A 23,542-nucleotide genomic window follows, 5' to 3' on the forward strand; every position below is an offset into this window, starting at 1 on the left:
ATGTCACAAAGCTCAGATCATCTCCACCTGCTTTCCAGAACATGACAATGAGTTCACTTGACTCCAACGGCCTCCACAGCCACCAGATCTCAGTCCAGTAGAGCAGCTTTGGGATGTGGTGGAACAGGAGATTCTCATCATGGATGCAGTCGACAAGCCTGCAGCAACTTCGTGATGCTGTCATGTCAATATGGAGCAAAACCTCTGAGGAAGGTTTCCACCACCTGCTTCCATCTATCACACCAGGATTAAAAAGGTCCGACCTGGTACTAGAAGGCAGTCCTGATGAAGTGGACTGTGGGTGTAAATGCAGGACCTGGTTCCTGGAATCCTGGTTCTCAAGTCCTCTTATCTACACATTTAAGTGTCTCCCATTCCAACCCTTAAATGATCAGGCTGCAAATCACTGCTACATGACTAAATTGTTTTATCGTTTCAGGATCCCCATTAGCAGGCCATTTAATGGAGCTGAGCTCTACAGAGCACTGTGGACAGAGGGGATTTGGTCCTGGGACGAGGAAGTTTTAAATCGCCACTCAGTGCCTGTCTGGTCAGGTATCTGTAGCTTTTTTCAACAAAACTTAACTTTTCAGCAAAAAATAGTGGCTGTTTTAAGAATAATGCATTTCAAATAAATGAGCTGCAGATTAATTCTGTTACTGACTGTAAGCCATGAGAGGCGTGCATGCCTTGGAGCCACACTGGTCAGAGCACTGAAGCTCTGAGCCACCTGAAGTTTGTGAATATCTCTCTATGACTGGAAAACACGCTAGGTGGCACAAGACCAGAGAATGTACCAATTGCTTAGCAACAAGCGTGGATATGTATGCAATACATTTCCTTGTCCTGGCAATCCCACATCGATGTGTGCAGACCAGGACAAGTGAGAATCCAAGGTGACACCTAATTATTTAATTAGCTTCACCTGCTTCTGTTTAAACCCATCGGCTGACAGGTTTTGCAAACTGTCATTTGTTAGTTTAGATTTGTTACCAAAGATAATAGATATTGTTTATACGTTTATTATATTTTGGGCCAATTTATTTTCCTTTATCCATTAACTTACTTTCTCCAAATCAAAGTTAAGTAAGCCTGATACATGTTCAGCTGTTTTTGCAGCAGAGTACAAGGTTGAGTCATCTGCATACATAAGCAGATTTGAATTTTACAAAGAACAAAGCAAATCATTAGTAAAGATAGAATATAAAAGAGGGCCAAGGCAGCTGCCTTGAGACACTCCACAGTGTACCAACTTCATATAGGAGTGCTGACCATTAAAAAACACTTTGCTTTCGGTTAGATCGCTAGCTACCCATCCAGAACATGGCTGAAACCGAAAAACCTAATCTAATCTAATTTCTGAAGTAATATGTAAGGGATAATGCCCAAAGAGGTGTCGACTTGCTGTCGAGTTGCGTGAACCCTCCGCATCGTCCATTAATTTATAATAATGGACACCTCGAAGGGCATTATCCCGCTTATACCATAGTCACTTACCAAAGAAAAAGATATTAAATAAAAGACAGGCGACGACCTATTTAAAATTAAATGCAACATTGCCGTTGATCGTCACAAGATACTTGCCAAATTTACCAACTACCTTTTAGCCAAAGCAATAATTCACAAGTCTATTTGACCGGAACTTCTTTCATAGGTGTCCATTATCACTTTTTAATGGACACCATTCAGCCAATCAGAATAGAGTATTCACCCAGACCATGGTATAAATCATGATATATTACATATAAAATGTAGATAATCAGGGTTCTACAGAGCTTAATTACCCTATATGTTTGAATTGGATGATTGAATGTGCTCATGTAAGAGACACGTGACTTCTTACCTGAATGAGGTAACTTTCTGAACCCACCAAAGCCACCAGGCCGTTAGCAGCAGCAAGTCGCTGCATGGTGGGACAACCCTGAAACACAAAGACAACTTCTGTACACATGGTCGTGTTTATTTAAAGCTGAGAGAGAAAATGATGATGCATGAGTTGTCACACCTCAGCCAGTAAGATCTTGATCCAAGCAGCCAGCAGACGAGGGTGTATGTCTTCTGCTTTACCATGGCCGGAGAGCGACAGTCCATGCACAACCAACCCAAGAGCCAGCGAGAAGCCGGGAGTCTAAAGACACTGGATAAGGTTAGGATGCTTCAAATGACAAGGGAAAGGTTTTGATGGCTCCAGCTAGATCAATCTTTTAACCTTGTTAAATGTTTCAGCCATCAACAGCCTAAATTCTACATAGAAGACTGGAAGCACTGATCCTGACTAAGATTCTTTATTGTTATCAAGAACAAGGCTCTCCTGACCTGCTGGCTCTCCTCGGTCAGGGTGCGCAGAGTGTTCATGACCTCCTCAGCCTTGGCAGCGTCAATAAGACCTCCACTGAAGGCAGAGATGCTCACACATGCTACAGAGTAAGACAGGACCTGGAGAGGTGGAAGGAAAACAAGAGGAGATGTAATGTCATGACTACATTTAACTAAAAAAGATGAGTGACTGGAATGAAACCGGTTCACCAATTAACCTCTTGGGTTGCAATAATCGATTAATTATTTACGAAAATCCAGGTCTTGTTTCAATGTGCCACCCCTTACCTGGTCAAACATTTTCTAGACCCATGATGTCAACTCAGGATCAACTAATTCAATCAAACCTGGAAAACTTTTTACAAGCTGAACCAGTCATGTCTTCAGCTATCATCTCTGAGATGAGGTCCATCTATTTATTCTTCATGTTTCTCTCTACTGAGTGTTCATAGTGGTAGGCTGATGATCTGCTGGCTTTACTTGCAGGTTGAACTGGTTTATTTTCCGAAAGTGGTTCCACACACCTCCGTTTTTCCTAAAGGTTGGCAAACAGCTTGGTCAACTGATGCCACCTTGTGTTGGTAGGAACACAGTGCTACCAGGAACTGGTGAAACAAGACGGTACTTGCATAAACTACACTGCCTGGCCAAAGAAAAGTGTCCACCTGGATTTAACTAAGCTAACAGGTGGAGCCTCCTATTGGATGATCCCTGCAGGGTGATCGTCTTCCAGCTGCAACTAGTCATTTAACCCCAACTGATGCAATGAGCAGCTTCTCAGTTCTTAAACAACCAGAGACACATCCATGGTCGTGGAGAAGATGTTTAAGAAGTCTGTTTAAGAAGAGTCAGATCATTGGCATCAAGCAGAGAAAACATCTAAAGATAAGCAGAAACTACTAGAACTGTCCAATCATCGTTAAAAACTGAAATGTGGTCAGAAAAACATCCTGAATGATGGTGATCCTGATCAGTTAAATGTTTGGTAGAACCACATGGAAGAAAAACAGGAGGTTCAGCCAGGTATTAGAGTGTGTGACATTTGTTTATTTTGGTGGAGACTCTTGTTTTTGGCCAGGCAGTGCATATGACTTCTCACAATTAAATGAACATTTAAAAATCATTTCCCATTTCTAAACGTGGCACAGTCTTAGTAGAGCGGTCAGTAACAGGCAGGATTAGAAAACAGCTCCACACAGTAACTCAGAGATTAACCGGGATAGCTGCATGGTTAGTAACTGATGGAGTTAAAACCAGGATTACACAGTTAAGTCTGAGAAGCCTAAGAGGTGCAGCTTTCAGGGCCGAGAGGAACTGGACGCTGAGGGTCCTGACTGTTATAAAGGGTGGAGAAGGTGTGGTTTGGGCTGCTATACCTCCTGCAGCATGCGTCCTTGTCCACTGCTATCCTGCAGGCTAGCTAGCAGTCTGTCCAGGGTTTGGCTGACCCGAACACGTTGGTCCATCTGTCCAGTACTGCAGAGGGCCGACAGCACCAGACCCAGACCCAGCATGCAGCCAGTACTGAGAGAAGAGAAGAAGAGTTACTCGGATCAGCTCTCCCAAACTGTACAAGACATCAGATTGTAGCACGAAGTACTGACTTATATTCCAGGTTTGGGCTGAATGAGCAGCTTTCCAGAGCATCTAGAGAGCTGGTGAGAAGATGGGCATCCTTCTGGTCAGAGATGTCACTGAGGAGCAGAACCAGACCAACAGTCAGTTACCGCCTGTTTCTGTGGAAGCTGCTGGTTTGTCCTCATGTAGACCAACCTGAGGCGCTGGTGGTGCAGACTGGACAGCACCATGCCCAGAGCGAGGCCGGAGTGGAACTGGACGGCCTGGGAATCATCGGCAGTGGGAGACCCCGGCAGGCCGGCCTGCAGCGCAGAAAGGACCTGGAGCAGGCAGTCCCTCTGCCACACCACCACCACCGGGACCAGAAGGGACAAGGCCAGGCTGGCACAGGAGCGAGCGATGGCACTGGCGGTGTTCTCGCCTGAGTAGGAGCGCTGAAGAGGAGGCAGGAGGAAACAATTACCTCAGATCTGCTCAGATCAGAACTACATCAGGTTTAAAGGAATATTTTTATCCTTTAGACCAAGAAGGAGGAACCAGAACCACCTAAACCATGAATTTAGACCTCATTTAAGATGCTGAGATGAAACTCACATGCAGAAACCAGGGGAAAACTTGTCCTTTAGCCTTGTAGCTGCTGCTGATGATGCTGAGCAGGGTGTCAAACACCATGGCCAACCAGCTGGTGGTGGGAACAAACTCTGGTCCAGCCTACGGAGACAAATAACCACAGGATGAACTCCATGACTCCAACTACATCCCTGATGTGACAACCCTCGTTTAGTGGAGTTAAACTGATATGTAATATGGTGTATAGAAGCCACAGAGTGTTACCCCGAGGCCACCGGCGCCATCGGTCGGCAGGTTGCTCTCGTACTTGGCGAGGACCGCCGCCAGACCGCTCAGAGCCAGGATTGAGTTTCCCTGGACAACAGGACTGTCCCTGAGGACCACAGACAACCATCCAGCAGTGAGACACAAAGCAACGCTTCTGCTTCAGCTTATCACGCTACATCAGGCAAGAATCTAAAACGCTTTCATCAACAGCAACTTACTTTGTGGCTGCTTTAATGATGTCTGCCAGCTGATCTCTGGCCCTGAGAGGGATGAAAAGGAGAAAATAAAGAGGAAGAAGAGGAGATGAAGGGAGAGGAAAGAGGCAGATATTCAGCCTTTAACAAAAGCCTTTTTGTGTCAGAGCTGACACTGGAGAGACTGATCCTGGGACACCTGCCCTCCACGGTGGAACCCTCCGTGGATCCTACAGTCCATCTACCGGCCTGGCATCTGAGTAGAAGACGGTTATCTTCCTGCTGCATCGTGCTCTGGCTCACCCGGAGAAGCCCGGCAGCTCTCTGAGAATCATGGGTTTTATTTCTACAGTGCCGTCAGCACCATCCAGCTCCTGAAAGCCAGACAGGAGAGGGTGAACCTTCATCTGGCAGAGTGGATTCTGTAGAAACCGGCTCCAGCTTGTGAGACCTGGGACTGTGCCTGACCGGCTGATCTGCAGCGTAGGTGTCCCCCAGGGGACGATGTTGGTCCCGTTTCTCTTTAGCCTCTACTCTGCAGGCTTCAGACACAACACGGACAGCTGCGTTCTGCAGAAGTTCTCAGGTGACTCTGCGATTGTCGGACGTTGTTGACTGGTGTCAGCAAAACAACTTCCTGATCAATGCGGGGAAAACCAAGGAGATGGAGATTCTCAGACGCCGGTCTGCTATCCCCTCAGGTGTGTTGAATTGGAAAATCTGCAGGACAGCGGCCCTCGAGGACCGACTTTGGGCACCCCTGACCTAGACCAAAAACTGGACTGGACTCACAACACAGACGTACTGTCCAGGAAGGGTCAGAGCAGGTCTATCTTCTGAGGAGACAGCGGTCTTTTGGAGTGAAGGGGGCCTCCTGCGGTCCATCCTGTACGTTGTGGTCTGCTGGAGCAGCAGCATCACAGAGCAGGAGAGGAAGAAGCTGGACTAAGTCTTCAGGAAGTCCAGCTCTGTCCTGGGCTGTTCTCTGGACTCAGTGCAGGAGGTAGGTGACCTCCATGGTGGACCATGAGTCCCCCCCCCTGATCCAGACCATGAGTCCCCCCCCCTGATCCATCCTCACTGTGGGAAGGAGAGGTGCCGCAGGTCTTTCCTCCTGCTGCTGTCACACTTTACAATGAACACATGAAACTGTCTTTACATGTTTACATCCTGTACACACCCTGCAGACCAGATACTGGACATATTATTACTTATTATGTGTGTGTGTGTTCTTATTTATATCACCTGCTTCCTGCAGTGTTGCAACACAGCAGTTTCCCCACTGAGGGACTAGTAAAGTTTTTTTTTTTCTTATAATGGAGCCAGATGACTTAACCATAAACCTTCATGCCCAAATCTCCTAGATGTTTATGTTTAGTCTCCCACTTTTTTCTGGTAAATCTGGTTTAAACATGGCCCGAGGTTCTGAGACTCCAGAACGGGAGAAAACCAGAACTGAAAGCAATGACAGCTGTACAGTTAACTGAGACGTCGCTGGATTTTAGTTGGGCATATAACTGCATATAACTTCAGCCCACAAACTCCCGTTAGAGATGACCTGCATCAGGGTAATTATTTTCACAGTGGAGCCTGTACAATGAGAAAGGATTTGGGTGGAAAGAGATCACGAATGCAGCTGAGTGACAGAAAAAGCTCCATAAGAGATGTATGAGAGTTAATTAGCTGGGAGATGAATTCTTCATTTCAACCAGGATGCTAAACGATAGAAGAGGATGTGTTGGCAGAATCAAAGACAGCAAGAGATTTAAAATCCATCCTCTTCCTCTATCTGCTGTCAGCAGCAGGTCATCGGTCACCATAACAAGGGCTGTTTCTGAACTATAGAGTCCCTAAAACCAGACTGAAAGCTGTTCAAAACTGTTTTCATTCATAAATGATATTAACGGTGCAGAGATTTCTTTCACCAAAGTCTTAGATATAGATTTGGTGATTGGCTTGTAATTTATTAGAGATGTAGGGTAAAAATTAAGTTCTTTAACATGAGTGGAAACTGGAAAAGATCAGGAGGTCAGAGATTAACTAAAAATCTTACTTGATTACATATTTTGCTGCTTCAAAACACATTGTTCACATAAACAGGTTGTTCAAAGGTTTCTGCAGAACCTGAGAAACACCAGTTTTATCATTGCACAAATATTTCTAACCTGAGATTAGAAGAAAGAAACTGCAGATAAAACCAGATACACAGACGCACATACAGAGTACTTTAACAAGTGGAAACAAGACATTTAGTTTATTCTAAAGCTAAATTGTGTTTCCTCACCACAGCCAGGCACAGTGCTGCTGGTACTGCAGCTCCTCTGGGCTCACTTTGCCTTGTTTCTGCTGCATTTCCAGATCAGAACGTCGACCCTGAACACAAACCAAACTCACGTCAAACCACAGCCAGCAGCGAGGTTTCATACACAACATTAAACTGTTCCACATCTCTGCATGCAAACTAACCCACCGTTTCATTATCACCTCCCAGGTAACTAACGAGTGGACACAGGTTAATTATCTCATTCCACATATCCGTAATCTGTAGCCACGTATTAACAAGTGGTCTTAGATTCATATTTTTTGGGTTGACGTCACCAGATGTGCTCCACAGAATTCAGATCTTTATCTAGAAAATTCCTCAATCCAAAAACTAATTTTCAGCTTTTCAACCCTCCGTAGTTTTCCTGTGAAACAATAATTTATTATTACATCTAATATAATTTAGATCAAGGGTGTCATTTGCTATCATTTTATTCTATTCATTTAATTATTTAGCTGGTTTTTTTTGTTCTTGACGTCTGTTTTTTCATCTTCCTGAAATCTTTTGTACTTTTTGTACTTTAAGTCAAGGGTTCAACACAACTTTTAAAAGAACTTGCATACAGACCTACAGCTTTTCACCTGTTTACAAGCTGCGGTAAGTTCCAGACTTACATGCTGAAGAGTGACCATCTCCCCTTAACAAGCCTCTAGGGGATTTCACCAATAAGAAGATACTTCCCTCAAAATCCTGTCCTTCGTTCTGAATAATTACAACCTATTTGGAATTATGATGCTAGCAAATATTAAGAATTAAATGAGCAGAAATGTCAGGTCCACTTTAACAGCACTGCGGACCTCCATCAGGGAAAACCTGCAGACTGCACATTAAAAAAGGCACAAAATGAACAATTCATGCAATGCAAAAGTTCAGAGCACAGAAAGGAATCACACACCTCTACCACAAATTTATATCATCTCACACACTAGTGCAGAAATACGGGTTGGGAGGAACTGATTTCTTCAGTATCAACTAAAATTAATCATAAAAGAAAAGATGCATTAGAATGATTTCCAATAATTGAAAGAAGTATTAAAATCAATAATTATATAAAAATCTCGTACCTACTCATCTCTACTACAATAACAATCCCAACAACCAAACACATCTTTTCTGCCGACCCCGATCTCTGGAACAAACCTGTGAAAACATCTTCTCCATGACCTAAAGTCATTCACAGAACTCACATCACTCAGAGTAAAATGTTTAAAATGGGACTGGTGGAGTAGCACAGACAACCAGTTTACCCACTAAGGACCAGTGTTACACAGGCATTCTCCACCATCCTGAGCTGCAGAGTCCTAACATCTCATTAGTGATCTTTCTAGAATACTCGTCCCACCAGAATTTAAAAATCCAACACTTCTCTAGCTGTTGCTAAGAAAGTAATCCTCCAAAGCTCATGTGGCATCACTCGCTGGATTCATTTCACTTCTGAATATACTGCAATAGAATAAAGCAACACTCAGAAAAAGAAGCGTAAATCAGCCTTTGAAGAGACCTGGAACCTGTTTATAACCTTCCTAAAAGTGAAATAAAACATAGTTTACTCCACACACATCATAATTACCATAACTACCTGATGTCAAGCTTAGCTCATATTATCGTGTTTAGGTCATCTGATCATGTTTTAGTAATTAGTCTTGTCCGTCCTGCTGTCCATGCATCGCGTCATGTTTTCTGTCTGTTTTGTTCTGTTTGTTCCACATCTTGCATTTTTATGTTAGAAACGCTGTTTTTTCTTCTAAATACACTTACAAAACATAATTAAATATTATTTATCAAGCTCATAAGTTTATTATACACTTTGAAACTGTAAAAATCCACTGAATTATTCATATTAAATAAAAAAAAAAGTTTGGTGCATTTGACTAATTTTAACTCGTAAACAATGAAACTGCTAAAATGTTGATGTTGAGAGACTGATTATACGCGACTGATTGGCCGCCCGATGAATCGGACGATTATAGCCCTTTTCAAAATAATCATAATCAGCTGGAGTTTTGCAGATTAAACGCTGATATATTCTTAATTTTCATAGAAAAGTAAATGCTGTCCTTGCGCTGTCTGTCCACTAGATGGAGCTCTGACTCTATTCAGTCCTCACCACTGTCAGTAACTACAGCAGCAGCTACAGCCAGGCAGCCTACAGGGGTGGGCGGGGCTTAGCGACAGGTACGTTTATAATGACGTTGTGAAATTGAGAATGACTCAGCATGTCTCCAGTTCCAATTTAACTCTGTTTGCCATTTATCATCATAGTGGCCCGTGCTTCGTAGCGTCGGTCATGCTTTTCATTTACGTTGCATTGCTAAAGTTGTGCTAACCTAGCTTAAGCTATACCCTGTCCTTTTATTTTAACAATGACATCCCTGTGGTTATGCCAGCCTAGCATAGCGTTAGCTAACAGCTTAGAAGCCAGTAAGTAACCAAAAAAATAAGCTAAGTGTATATAATATTTGAGAGTCCAGAACGCATTCATCCCTCCATCAGCTATGTGTTGAGAAGCATTTAAGGAGGAGGGATGTGAAGCAGAGAGGAGGAAAAGTTAAAATGATGAACATTACTCTCAGTCTTCAGCTACTGTCATGATGTCCCTACTAGTTTTACTTGGTCAGAAAATGCTAGAACCTGACTCAGGCTGCAGCAGCAGCTCGCTGTGGTGTTGTGGAGGAACATGAGTTCCAGACTATCTGGGACTATCATGTTTAAAATGCAGCTCTGTTAAAGACGACATGTTGTAACATCTGAGAAAAGTCTCTGGTTTTATTTTGGTTCAAATGGGTCATGACTGCATAATGGAATAGAGAAAATGTGATTTACTGTTAAAGAGGGCTGCATAATGCTCTACCAGTAATTATACTCACTATATTGTTAAATACAGCAAACACCTGTGGTCTAAATTTAAAGATAAATTCCTCAGTACAAGTGATAGCTACATTAATGCTCCATTGAAAGAAAAATTCACAATGCAAATTTAAAATAAATAAAATAAAGTTATTTTATTCATATATATTTTCAGATTAATCAACAGATTAATCGGTTATTGGAATTTTTTTTTCTTACAAATATTGGAATCGGCCTCCAAAAATCCATATTGGTTGGACTCTAGTTCAGATTCTGATTTATGTTACAAAACAAGCAGTGTTTTATTTCCAGATGTGCAGGTCAGCTGTGATTGTTGCCCAGGGATTGCAGTGTTGACAGTCCTGTTTGTTTAAACATGTTTGTTTAAGAGGAACACACCTGCAGGGCGGCATGGAAAGCTCGGCTCATGAAACCCCGCCATGCTTGGGGCAGGAGAAGAGCGCGGTGCCACTCGGAGGGCTGAATGTTTACCTGCATGTTGAAGCAAAGGAGAATGAGGGAGTTTATTTTTAAACATGGCAGTCACTGTAGGTGAAATGTTGGAGGCTGGGAAGGGGTACCTCGTGAATCAGCGCCGTCAGGGTCTGCTGGTAGCTGCGGCTACGGCTGACGACGAAGCGATCAATGGGTCTGCCGTCGCGGTCGGTCTGTACAGGAAGCTCGTAACATAACAACAGTCCAGCTGAAACACAGAAAACATGGCTGAGCTTTCTGGAGATGCACATCATGTCAACCAGTTTACAGTCCTTTCACATGATATATAAACTACCTGGATTTTATGGCAGCAGATTAGTAAACATGTTCTTTAAGGCTATTAATAGAGATTTATTGTCTAAATAAAGTGTAATACTAAAACTTTAAAATCATGTCATGTTATTTGACATCATGTCCATTAGGGGGACATTACGTTCATCAGGGGGATGTCATGCCAATCACAGAGACGTAAAGTCGTGTCAAATTCCAAATGTTTCTACATGGAAATATGAATAAAGTATATATTTATTGTATTTATATATTAAGTATTACATAAATATGCACAGTTAAAAAAATTAAAGCCCTTATATATTTATATTCATGGTGAAATATTTATATTTGAACAATATTAAATATAACAATGAACTTCATGAAAAGGATTCCATTACTGGTAGCTCTTTACTTCTTCCTGTAGAACTTGTTTTGCTATCCTTTTATTTCTGTCACTTTTTAAAATAAGGCTATTGATAAAAAAAAGTAAATATAACATGGATAAATAATCTTTTCTGCTTTGTTTGCTGGATCCTGGACTAAAAGCATATCATGGCAGATTTTGTGATATCAGTAAAATCATTGTGAAATCATTATCTACTGGACTGACATGTTTTATCATGATCGAATGTGTGGTTTACCCCCCTAATCAATATTTTTAATAGTAAATATGTGGAAAAAGGTTTGATCACCTGCCAGTCCCGGCTTCAGGCCAGGCTGCTTGTTTTTCTCGTAGGTCTTGAGCATGAATGATGGGATTCCTGCCACCGTTTTACCCTGATCTGAACGCAGACCAGCCCCCCTCAGGGAAGAAAAGTACACTCCTCGTGGCATCTGACTCATCTCCTGTTTCACCAGTGATGTTAGGAAAAGCTCAAAGGCTGAAAGGAAAAACAGCAACAAAATGAATGAGTCAACAGGGAAAGTCAGCATCCCCATCATGAAGGGTTCAATGTGACAACGATAGGAAAAAATACAGTTTTAATGTACCTGGTAGGACAGAGACAGAGGTGAGAGACAACAATTTCATGTAAGATGAGCCTGGAATGGAGAGATCCTTCTCCTCTTCCTCCTCCTTTTTTTTGTCATCTTCTTCATTTTCAACAATTTTTACAGCTGGTTGAGCCTACAATCAAAATAACTCAAAATTAGTGCCCGGATAAGCATGAAATTCTCCATCTTTATTATAGGAAAAGAAAACAGGCTGGTCGACAAATTTCATCGCTGGTATTCACGTAATGTTACATCTGGCTAGTAAGTTACATGGACCGTGTGGTGGTGGTGATACGATATTGCGTGATACTATAGCATACAATACGATACAATATGATGTGATATGATACAATGTGACGCTATAGTATGCAATACGATACAATATGATAAGATACGTAATGTGATACGATACGATGTGATGCTACAGCATGCAATATGATTCAATATGATACAACAACCACTAAGTAATGCACACGGTTGTTGTTATATTGAGAATAGTGGATGGTGCTTTGTCATATATAGGCTACAAGTGCACGAGACTGCTATAGTGATGCATTTTATTATGGTCAAGAAAAAATACTTCTCATACAGCCGTGTAAGGTAAACAACTTTATCGGAAAATACAAAGCTGTATATTTTCTAGGAGAAGAGCAGGACTCTTACTGCCTCGGGAAGGTGATGGACGGTGTGGACCACTTCAGGAAAGTCTGCCAAAGCCTTGTAGCCACAGCTGGCCACCTCTGGATCCTGTGACAGCAAAAGCACAGTCAGCTTTATCGGTCTTTTACCTGACAAACTGAATACATGAATATAAAATAGCAGCAGATAGTAGATGAAGATGCTCCTCTACATAGATTACTGTATGACTGATTAATGAACAGAATATTGAGACTGTTTCCTTTCTGTTTCTTTCTGTACAACCTGGTGACTCAAACTGGCAAAATCTCTCAAGGAATTAGAAATTATCTGCTGAACTGTTCAAAACTAGACCCAAACACTCAGGTAAGCAGGCGTTTTCTCACACGCACACACACACCAGATACTGTATGTATACAAACCTTGTTTGCTGCATAACTCCAGAGAAAGCTGGCCACTTCATCTATCAGTTTCTGAGAGGAAAAACAGATGAATTTGAGTTTTAAAAAAATCCGCTGTGTCATGGTCAGTAAGCACAAAGCTAGCTTACCTCAAGAAACAATAGGAGACTGAACAATTGCTAGAATCTGCTGAGTTAGTTCTAATAAGACACAACATGTTGGTGTTTTTTTCATCTTTCAAGGATAATTTAAACTGGGAAATATAAAATGAATTTTAGTTTTGGTTTTAGCTAAGGTTAGCCTCAGCCTTCTTAGCTACTAGCTTTGACCAGCAGCTTTGCTAGCTGGACAGTTAGCCATCTTTAAGTGGCAGAGGATGCAGTAAAAGTTTTAATGAATACTACATCATTCAGAACATCAAATAAGTCTGATATCTGCAGGAGATAAACAATTAACATTTTCTCTTTTTTTGTAGCTACTTCTTATTAAGAAAGCAAAATGTTGGAAACTAGAAGATTTATAGCAAACATGCTTTTGTTTTTGCAGCAAAAGCACAAGGATATAAAATAAATAGTTAATGGGGATTTACTAATTTGTTTTTGTAAAACAATTAAAATCACATACTGTATGACATTCTACTGGATTTCCTTTTTTATGACTACCACTTTCATTGCTTTTCAACCAACAACATCTAACCACTTTATCCACCTGTTCAACTTCCTGTTAACATTGTTAACTAATCAGCTGGTCACATGGCAGCTTCTAGTCACGTAGGGTTAGGACAGGTCAGGATGACTTGCTGAAGTTTAAACTGAGCACCAGAATGAGGAAGAAACAGAATAAAAAAGACCATGAAGCAGTTTTAGTACCTCATACTGCTCTGACTTGACAGTGAGCTGAGGAACCAGTGACAGAAGTTCAGCTATGGCTTTAACCATCAGTGGACGGGAGTCGCAGCTCAGCTCAGGTCCCAGACTTTTCCACGTTGAGATAATGTCCACTACCTGGGAAAAAAGGTAAACTCAGCCAAATCCAATAAGACCACATAAACTAAACTCTAGAGACAGAAACAGGTTTACTGAAGGGATTTCAGCAGTATCAGGTCAAACCGGCGCACCGACTGAATATTCTCTGACTTAATCTGGACAGTTGCTTGGATAAAACAAACTTTATCCATGAGATGGTACAGAAATGGTGTAATACCTCTGCTCGACACAGCTCCTGTAAGCCCTGCAGGGCCAGAGCAGCAGGGGTTGCCAGGTCTGGTCTGTTGCACTGCTTCAGAGTGAGTGAAACGGCAGCTAACATGTCGCCCCCATGCTGGTAAGGCCTGACCCAGAAACACAAAAACACTACATGTTCAAGTCTTAGTCAAACTACAGACCTTAGCTTAAAGTTTTTATCCAACATTTATTAACAAATGCAGAATACAACAAAATACAACATTTGTAATACAATGAATAATAAATTCAGTTAAAGCAAAAGGCATAAATTAACCTAGTAAAAAAAAAAAAGGAAAAGGACAAAGAGCAAACAAAACTCAAAAACAACAAACCAAGCAGTAACCATAATAAAGGACAAATAACTACAAAAGAATAAGAATCACAATTCATGTAGGACACAAGTAAATTGTTGGACATACAGTCAGTTTTTCTCGCCTTCTTGTTGTAAGTAGTTTGATTGAACATCATATGATACACACAGTGTGAAACACTGAGAAAAGATGGCTTCTGCTGAGAGAATTTACACTTGTGCAAAAAAAACTTGGCCATAATAATCAATAAGTTGATAATATTTTCCCTTTGTTTTACCTTTTTATCGTATTTTACAAATTCTAAAACCACATGTTCAAACTTGGATGAAAAACCTTCCAACAAATTGTTGTTAATGAATCTGGAAACATCTTTTCAGAGATGTTTGTGTATGAGCGAAGCCAGAATAGACGAGGTCTTTCTAGACAAACAGGTAGAGTTAATATCAATTTCATCAATACAGTTTCTGAGAAAAGGTTTGACTAGATAAAATGTGTGTAAAATTTTAAATGACACCTCCTTAATCTGATTATTTATCAAATATTTATATGGGAACGTCCAAACCTGGACCCAAGGGACATCCTTAACAAACCTTTTCAGGTATGCAGTAACATGAGATTCTGTACCAGTATCATCCAGAAACAACTCACAGAGAGCTCTGTTACATGTCTTATAAGATGAAAAACAAACTTTCCCACAAAAGGAATCGCAGGATGAATCAACACAGTGTCAGTCTTCCTCTGGGAAAAGCAAAGGGAGGAACAAACTCAATAAATCTCATAAGATGACCGTTTAGAGGCATCAATCAAACCACTTCTTTAGAAAAATACTCTTATTTATATGTAATATATCCTCATTATTCCAGGTGTGGTACTAATGTGGAGAAATTCTGTTCGTAAATTAGTTTCTAGGCTTGTAATGGTTGCATATGAAAATTAGACCATTTAATTGGAAGCTTTTTGACTTTGTAGTTGCACATTAGTAAGAAACATATCCTCCAGTTTTATCAAAAACAAATTTAGGAATAAAGTTCCACATGGAGGAGTCATTACTGAAAACAGTTTTAACCACTTTGCTTTAAAAACATTATTCATGGTAGAAAAATCCAAAAAGTCAAGGCCACCATTTTCACAGTTGTTACCCATTTTTAATGTCATGCAAACGACTCTTCATAGAAAATTACTTGATGATTTAGGTTTAGTTGTCTAGACCAGGGCTACTCAATTCGGTCCTACGAGGGCCGCAATCCAGCAGGTTTTCCATGTATCCCTGCACCAACACACCTGAGTCAAATTAATGAGTCATTGTGTAGAACCTGATTGGCTGTTAGAGCCAACTAATTTGACTCAGGTGTGTTGGTGCAGGGATACATGGAAAACCTGCTGGATTGCGGCCCTCGTAGGACCGAATTGAGTAGCCCTGGTCTAGACAGAACAAGGATGCAGCAAACAAACCTAGAAATACCTTCAGCCTTGCACAAAAAACACGACTCGGAACCAGCAGAGACTCGACAACCCACAGCAACTCTGCAACCTGCAGCGACTCGGCAACCCGCAACGACTTGGCAACACGCAGAGACTCGACAACCTGCAGCGACTCGGCAACCTGCAGCGACTCAGCAACCAGTAGCGACTCAGCAAGTCCCAGTGACTCGGCACCCTACAGCGACTCAGCAACTCCCAGTGACTCGGCACCCTACAGCGACTCAGCAACTCCCAGTGACTCAGAAACCTGCAGCAACTCATCAACCCCCAGTGACTCAGCAACCAGCAGTGATTCAGCAACGCCCAGTGACTCAACAGCCAGCAGCAACTCAGCAACTCGCTACTCAGCAACCTGTAGAAAGGAATTCAGCAGGACGTATCTGTCCAGTAAATACTCTGCTTACCAGCTATAGTCTGATATAACACTGTCTGCCTTGTACACGTGGCAAACGTACCACGATGCCAAGAGAGGTGGAAAATGTCTGCTTCCAGGAAACAGATAAGCTAATGATGCTATTTGCTAACACTTCCATACATTATTACAATATAATTAGCTGTATTTCTAGCCACTCCATGTAGCTGACATTTACTGTTTCATGTGGCTAATTAGCTCAGTGTTTTTAGTCTGGTTGCTATGTTGGTAGCGTTTCGCGTGATCGCTAACTTTCTGGTCATCATTAGATGTGTGTTACCTGCTGGTAGCGATCAGGTCAAGGGCCCCTTTAATTTCAAGAGGTCAAAAACCTAATAATAAAATAAAATAAAATAAAATAAAATAGAAAACAAACAAAGATTAATTAAATGAAACTTCTCTTTAGAAATGGTTATGGACAAATATGTTTGCTATGTTCTGACCAAAGCCTGGAACACCCTTCCACATCACATCAGGACTCTAACGTCAGCAGGCCTGTTCAAAACCAGTCCCAGCGGCCCTTTAGCCAGCAGTTCCTGCTGGGACCAGGGACGTGGCCTCCACAGCCTGCTCCGACTTTCTCCCTCTGGAAGATTGGGTGATCTGTCTTTAGGGGCGTGTTGTGTCTCTATCTATGTTTCTGCATCAGGTAACCTGCTGAAAATCAGTTTTTGCTGAGTCATGCCTGATTGCTTTTTATCCTTTCCTGCCTAAAATACATAAATAAACTTACTTGTTTAACATAGTAACATAATAAGTTCATTTCAAGTCAGAGACCTCGTTACAAAATTAAATAAAATTAAAAAGATGTCAATGCTATTAAAATGACTCTTCATTGTATGATTATTTCTCACATTAAATATTGATTAACTAACAGGTCACTGACAAACACAGCTACTTTAAAACCAATATAATCTTTAATCATTGGTCATCACTGCTTAATACTTCAGAAATAAAATATTCTAAATTTAGAACATTTTAATGAATATAAACAGGCGTGTTGGATTTCCAAGATTTAACATGGACCCTCTCTGCCACTGAATGTATTCATCAAGTCCAGATCCAGAGGGAAAGTAACCAGAGCCTCTATTAGACCTTATAGACCCGCAGCGTTCAGCCAACAGGTGCTACCAGTTGTAGGAAATAAACCTGGAACAGCATGCAGCTGATATCAGACACTAAGCTACGTTCAGGACATTTTAAATGTTGGCTGAGGAGGAACCAGACGTGTAACCACTATTCTGGGTTGTGTGGATGATTTTTGTCTCTGATTTTCTGTCATTATTGTTGTAAACTGTGTATATTTTTCCTTCACCTGCTAATTCTGGTATAGTTACATTTTCATGTCCAATAATATGCATTCTCCCTTTTAAATAAAATAAAATTCATATAAAAGACTTAATAGTCTTTATAAATTAAATGAATTACAGTATATTTCTTTATTATTTAAAACTATTCATGAAAGATGAAGCAGTAGAGGACGGTTCTTTTCTCTTTCATGAAGAAAGCCGTGATGATGGACATTTTTGGACTCCTGGTTCGGGTTTTTGGGTCACGCTGTGTGCTGAGATCAGGTTAAGGTTGGGCTTCTGTACCTCTCTCTGCAGATGTCCCGGAGGCAGGCGGCCCTGGCCAGGATCTGGTCCCACTGGGTGTCCCTGCCCACCACCACCCTGGTGTCCTGCTGTCCCAGCAGGCGCTGCAGATCTGGATAGACTCGGTCCTTCACACATTCACACAGAGAAGAAAGATGTTGAGAGGAAATATAAATGGATGCAACAGTGATGATGGGGATTATTTGTCCACCTGTTTTTTCCACAGCGTGGTCATCAGGCGCATGGCGACAGCTCTCAGTTTGGGTGCTGAGGCCAGCATGTGGAGGGTCTGAAGCACCAGGGGGACGCAGAGCTGGAATCATGCAGCACATGGTCAGAACGGAGGCAGTAAAGATATACTCGTCCTCTATGGAAAGTAGAAATATTCAGCACCTTATGAGTCCCGAGGTTGGGCAGGCAGTTGAGAGCAGCATGAACCAGACATGGATTCTTCTCCTTGGCCAGTCTGAACAGCAGCACAGAGATGAGGGAGGGGACCTGAGATCAGAGCAGGTCAACAAGTCAATGTTTCCCTCAGGAAATATATTTCTGATGCAACTACGGACATGAAGTTTCCACCAGGGGTTGGTAGCAACCCAAGTTATCCATACATACTCAGAAACCAAAACAAAGAAGTTCAGAAATTAAGGTTTGTGTAATAACCTGTACAACAAGTCCAATCGTGAAATTTCCTCCCTCCTAAATACTCCACCATCAGCTGTCAGTGGGATCATAACAAAGTGGAGGCGAGTGGGAACGACAGCAACTCGCCCACGAAGTGGTCGCCCCGTAAAAGGACTGAGCGGGTCGGCGGATGTTGAGGCCCAAAGATCGGCAGCTTTCTGCAGAGTCGAACGCTCCAGACCTCCAAAAGTTTGAACATGTAGTGGCCTTCAGATCAGATCAGGAACAGAAGAGAGCTTCATGAATCGGTTTCCACGGCTGCAGCTGCATCCAGGCCGTACATCACCAGAAGTAATGCAGAGAACGCCGCCACTGGACTCTGGATCATCGTTCTGGAGGAATGAATCGTGCTTCACCATCTGGTGATCTGATGGAAGAGTCTGGGTATGGCTGTTGCCAGGACAACGGTACTGGTCTGACTGCATTGTGTCCAGTGTAAAGTTTGGTGGAGGAAGGATTATGGTTTGGGCTTGTTTTCCAGGAGCTGGGCTTGACCCCTTAATTCCAGTGAAACGAACTCTGAGAGATTTTGGACAATTCCATGCTCCCAACTTTGTGGGAACAGTCTGGGAATGGCCTTTTCCTGTTCCATAATGTCTGTGCACCAGTGCACAAAACAGGTCCATGAAGACCTGGATGAGGAGTCTGGTGTGGATGAACCTGATCGGTCCTGACCTCAACCTGATAGAACACTTTTGGGAGTGGAGGCTGAGAGCCAGGCCTTCTGGTCCAGCATCAGTGTCGGACCTCACAAATGTGCTTCTGGAGGAATGGCCAGAAATTCCTTAAAAACACTCCTAAACCTGTGGAAAGCCTTCCCAGAAGAGTTGAAGCAGTTCTAGCAGCAGAGGGAGGGCCACCGTCATACTGAACTCACCTGATTAAGAATGGAGGTCTGTTAAGTTCATACAAGAGTCAAGGCAGGTGAGCCTATACTGTTGGAAATATAGTGTATAGTGAATAGAAATCCAATCACAAGACCAAAATTTAACTTTAAAACCAGGGTGTTCAACATAAGGCTCAGGGCCCAGTCTGGCCCGCACTATGAATTTTGCAAATATGAAAATAACATTTTAAAACATCTCTAATATATTAACTGTAATATTCTGATAAAAGTAACTAACGTTCTGATAAAAGTAACTAATATAATAATGAAGGTAACTGCAGTAATCTCTAACGTTTCCAGGCTTCATGTTTCCTGTATAAATGTAAAACGTTTCCAGGGCAGGAGGAGAACTTATTCCACCTTTTCCATCTTTCTGACTTCGATGAGGTGAGTCGGTTTAGGTGTCAGGATTACTACACACATGTGGAAGTAGACACGTATGTACATTTAAAATAACTGCTAGATCTGGAAAAGTTTCTCTGATCATCATGTGGAATACTGGATTTTTCACTTCCAGACACCTGGAATTAAATGTTTGCTGGTTTTATTGATCCATGCTGGTCTGGAAGCTGGAATGAAGTAATAAATGTGGAGATATGTGAAAATCTAAAATAATTTTAAAAAATCATATGAATACATACGTACATATAAAAAAATAAAATATTTTACATATAAAGATAAAAACGTCGGCAGGAGGAGAAGCAATACCAAAGTGTCCATGGGCAAGGCACTGAACCCCACGTTCCTCCCGATGTGTTTGTCAGGGTATGAATGTGGGTGACAGGAAGCACAGAAAGACAAGTTGACTGGTCAACATGACTAGAAAAGTGCTGTATAAAGTCCTTTTACCATTTACATCAGATTCACTATCAGCTCAGATTTTCTATCACATGGTGAAATGTCTCAGTTTCATCTTCTGACATGCTTATTTTCTACTGGGAATAAAATAAGATTCTGTTTTTATTTACGTTTTACACAGCATCCAAACTTTCTTTTCATATTTGTGGTTGTATCTGCACTGAAGTGCAATGACCTGTAGCTGTATACAACCCCCCCAGCAGGGTGGGCTGTGTGTCAAGACATACAAACCCAATGGTTCACCAGATGTGGGAAATAGTGGGTTTTTTATGTCCACCTTGACTCATTTACACCAGACTTTACTCTGGACAATTAAAGCTTCACTTATAAAACGTAAACAGTGCATGACGAACACTCCGTTGTTCCTCTCAGCACTGAGAGGAAGCAGCACAAAGAGTCGTGGTCCTTCGACACACAATAGCTCCACGGTGTGACAGCCTTTAATCAACAGAAAAGCACTACTCCTACTATGCAACTTGGCCGTTGCATAGCAACTACTCCACCTGCCTGGTCTGGAAGCAAAGGCAAAGAAAATACAGCGTTTTTTTCATGCTGAATCACTAAACTGTATTTTTCTGACTTAAAACCACTGTATTTGATTGATAGATACAAACACTTGACACAGAAAATGATCAGAAATTCCTTTTATGAGGCATGTAAATACTTAATAAAGAATGACTGTAAGCAGGCAGATAAGACGTGATGAGAAACATCAAGGTAGGAAACCCAATTTATTCAAAGATGCCGGTAAGTCTAACAACACAGACACAAGAAGCACTAAGGGAGCAATTATGGCAGCAGCATGACACCACGTGATGTTTCACAGAGACTCCAGTTACAGCCTCAGAGGGGATCTTTGGTCCGGTTCATGTCATTTTAACCTTTTAAACACAACAGTGTAAAACGGTGTGTTAAGTATATAAAACATCAGACATCATCACTTGACAGTTGTTCAGGTGGATATCGAGTTTTGCTTTCTTTATGTACGGATATGTCCGTTTCAAATATCAGCGCTCTCATGCGTTCATGCTCCCCATACGTTGTCATGGTTGTTAGCCGATACATCCACCAGAGGGGAGTGCGGAGTTCACATCTGCTTTCTGGCATCAGTTTTAGTCAATAACAAACATGGAGACAGTGGGGGAGATCATGATGACCACTCAGAAAGAGAAGCAGCACAGTACACGGTGGTGGTCTGTACGGCCATTACATACATTGTCAATTCTTCTTTGTCCCTTCACTTTTTCGGCTACACTGATCAACACTGCCCCCATGGCTGCCGGTGGTACTGCGCTATTTGCTGTGTCAGGGTACGCAACCGCAAAGAGACTAAATTATCCACATAAATCATGCAGAAGACGGACAAAATGCTCCGTATCCGTCTTTAGCTTAAAGCAGAGGTCCCAAACCCTGGTCCTCAAGGCCCACTATCCTGCAGGTCTTAGATGTCTCCCTGCTGCAACACACCTGATTCAAATTAAACGGCTCCCTGACAAGCTCTGCTCAAGTTTTCTAATGAGCCCTTAATCTGAATCAGGTGTGTTGCAGCACGGCCTGCAGGATAGTGGGCCTTGAGGACCAGGGTTGGGGACCTCTGGCATGAAGCATTAATGGGCCTTAAGTAGGGGTGTGCAACATCACATCGTTCGCGGTAAAACCCGAAGAATTTCTGGCACCAGTAGAAAATGTAATACCGCAATATCACACGGACCCACGTTTACCACAGCACAGTGTCGCTCTGTGGGACTCAGCTGAACAAGGAAACATGGCGGAGCAAAGCAGAGTGCGAAAGGACAATATATAGAACGTTCATTTCAGCTTCAAACAAAACACAAACAGCAATTCACATGTTCCTAAACACAGCACACTTCTGGATTCACTGCTTCCAATGGTGAAACCAGGCAAAAACCGGAAGTAGACACGCTGCCATTGCACATCAATGCTGCCAACTAGCGACTCTGTTGCTAATTTAGACCTGTTGCTATATTTTCTTATTCAAAGCAGGAGTCGGATCTCCTTTATACTGGCTGTGTTGTCTACAGTTTTCTAGACGTAACGTCTCAGAAACACAGACGTGTCCGCAATACACACTGACTCTTCATTTCCACCGTGTGAGCGGCGGTTTCGTTCCGTGGCGGGTCAGTCCACACCGGGAGCATGTCAGGTGTGGAGCGCCCACGAGTGCAGTCTGCCTAGCTGAATCCGAGAGACCAGGAAATCACAGGAGAATCTTGTGATTCTCCACTTCCAGGATAAACGTCCCATTGTCCATGATGAAAATAAAACACTGAGACCCCCTGACCGGTTAAAGACGTAATGTTTACATGGTTCAGCGAGTGTAAATCGCCATGGGGGCTTTTATTTAGAAAATTATCGGAAGCTTTTCCACTGCTTCCATGTCTGATTTCCTGTCTGCTCCTATCTGAGCTGCAGAGATTGACGTGTTCTGGATAAGTGTTCTGTTGAAAATAGACCAGTATGTTTAGTGAAGAGCTGTGAAAAGATGCTTCGAAGACGCTTCTATAACACACCGCGGCGCCCAGTGGGAATCAAACCATTGACTAAAATGGTAACACGGTGCGCACACACACCCGGTGGAGACTGGGGGTGACCGCAGCTGTTGCTTCAGCACCAATGTAACTTTTGGGCATTAAAAACTTAATAAAGGGGTACCAATATAAGACCAGCAAACTGCAACGTTTGTGGCTGGACCCACCACACCCACCTTCATCCACCACACCCACCTTCAACCACCTTAAAATACACCTGAGAGGTTCGTCACTGTAATTTGAAGCTAATTTAACATCATCATGGTGATCCCCAACTGCAGACCTGTCAGCCATTGTCCTGCAGATTTTACATGTTTACTGCTGCAATACACTTAAAATTCAAATTCAAAAAACTTTATTTGTCCCCGAGGGCAATTCAAAACACAGTTGTAGCAGCAGTACATAAATTTGAGTTAGCAGCAGTATTTTAACTCAAAATACTTGAGTTCAATTATTAATGGTCATTAGAGGCCTGTGCAGAACTTGAAAACAAGCTGTCATGTGAATCAGGTGTGTTGCTGCAGGGAAACGTCTACAACCTGCAGGACAGGTGGTGATCCTGCACTAAAGTGTATTGTCCCTCTACATTCAGAGAAAAAAATGCCATGAACTGCAGTTTTAGTATTTTAATTTTCTGTTGTTACAGATGGAT

The 23,542-nt window shown here is 42.1% G+C and overlaps 1 protein-coding gene across 3 annotated transcripts in view; it reads right to left on the bottom strand.

The window, feature by feature from the left end:
* Positions 1-23,542, bottom strand: part of focad (focadhesin) — a 67,395-nt gene that overhangs the window by 13,988 nt on the left and 29,865 nt on the right. For all 3 annotated transcript variants that reach the window (XM_041984759.1, XM_041984756.1, XM_041984757.1), the window contains exons 12-32: positions 18,307-18,411; positions 18,125-18,226; positions 17,914-18,041; positions 14,094-14,220; positions 13,760-13,894; positions 12,912-12,962; positions 12,517-12,600; positions 11,851-11,986; positions 11,553-11,741; positions 10,677-10,798; positions 10,495-10,587; positions 7,210-7,298; positions 4,950-4,991; positions 4,729-4,837; positions 4,489-4,605; positions 4,090-4,328; positions 3,921-4,010; positions 3,693-3,840; positions 2,317-2,436; positions 2,006-2,128; positions 1,844-1,921 (exon numbers count right to left, since the gene is read on the bottom strand). In XM_041984759.1, coding sequence (XP_041840693.1) covers positions 1,844-1,921; positions 2,006-2,128; positions 2,317-2,436; positions 3,693-3,840; positions 3,921-4,010; positions 4,090-4,328; positions 4,489-4,605; positions 4,729-4,837; positions 4,950-4,991; positions 7,210-7,298; positions 10,495-10,587; positions 10,677-10,798; positions 11,553-11,741; positions 11,851-11,986; positions 12,517-12,600; positions 12,912-12,962; positions 13,760-13,894; positions 14,094-14,220; positions 17,914-18,041; positions 18,125-18,226; positions 18,307-18,411 — 2,427 coding nt within the window. The remainder of the gene's footprint in view (positions 1-1,843; positions 1,922-2,005; positions 2,129-2,316; positions 2,437-3,692; positions 3,841-3,920; positions 4,011-4,089; positions 4,329-4,488; positions 4,606-4,728; positions 4,838-4,949; positions 4,992-7,209; positions 7,299-10,494; positions 10,588-10,676; positions 10,799-11,552; positions 11,742-11,850; positions 11,987-12,516; positions 12,601-12,911; positions 12,963-13,759; positions 13,895-14,093; positions 14,221-17,913; positions 18,042-18,124; positions 18,227-18,306; positions 18,412-23,542) is intronic.

The sequence above is a fragment of the Melanotaenia boesemani genome, chromosome 5, assembly GCF_017639745.1.
Source record: "Melanotaenia boesemani isolate fMelBoe1 chromosome 5, fMelBoe1.pri, whole genome shotgun sequence".
Classification (NCBI taxonomy): domain Eukaryota; kingdom Metazoa; phylum Chordata; class Actinopteri; order Atheriniformes; family Melanotaeniidae; genus Melanotaenia; species Melanotaenia boesemani.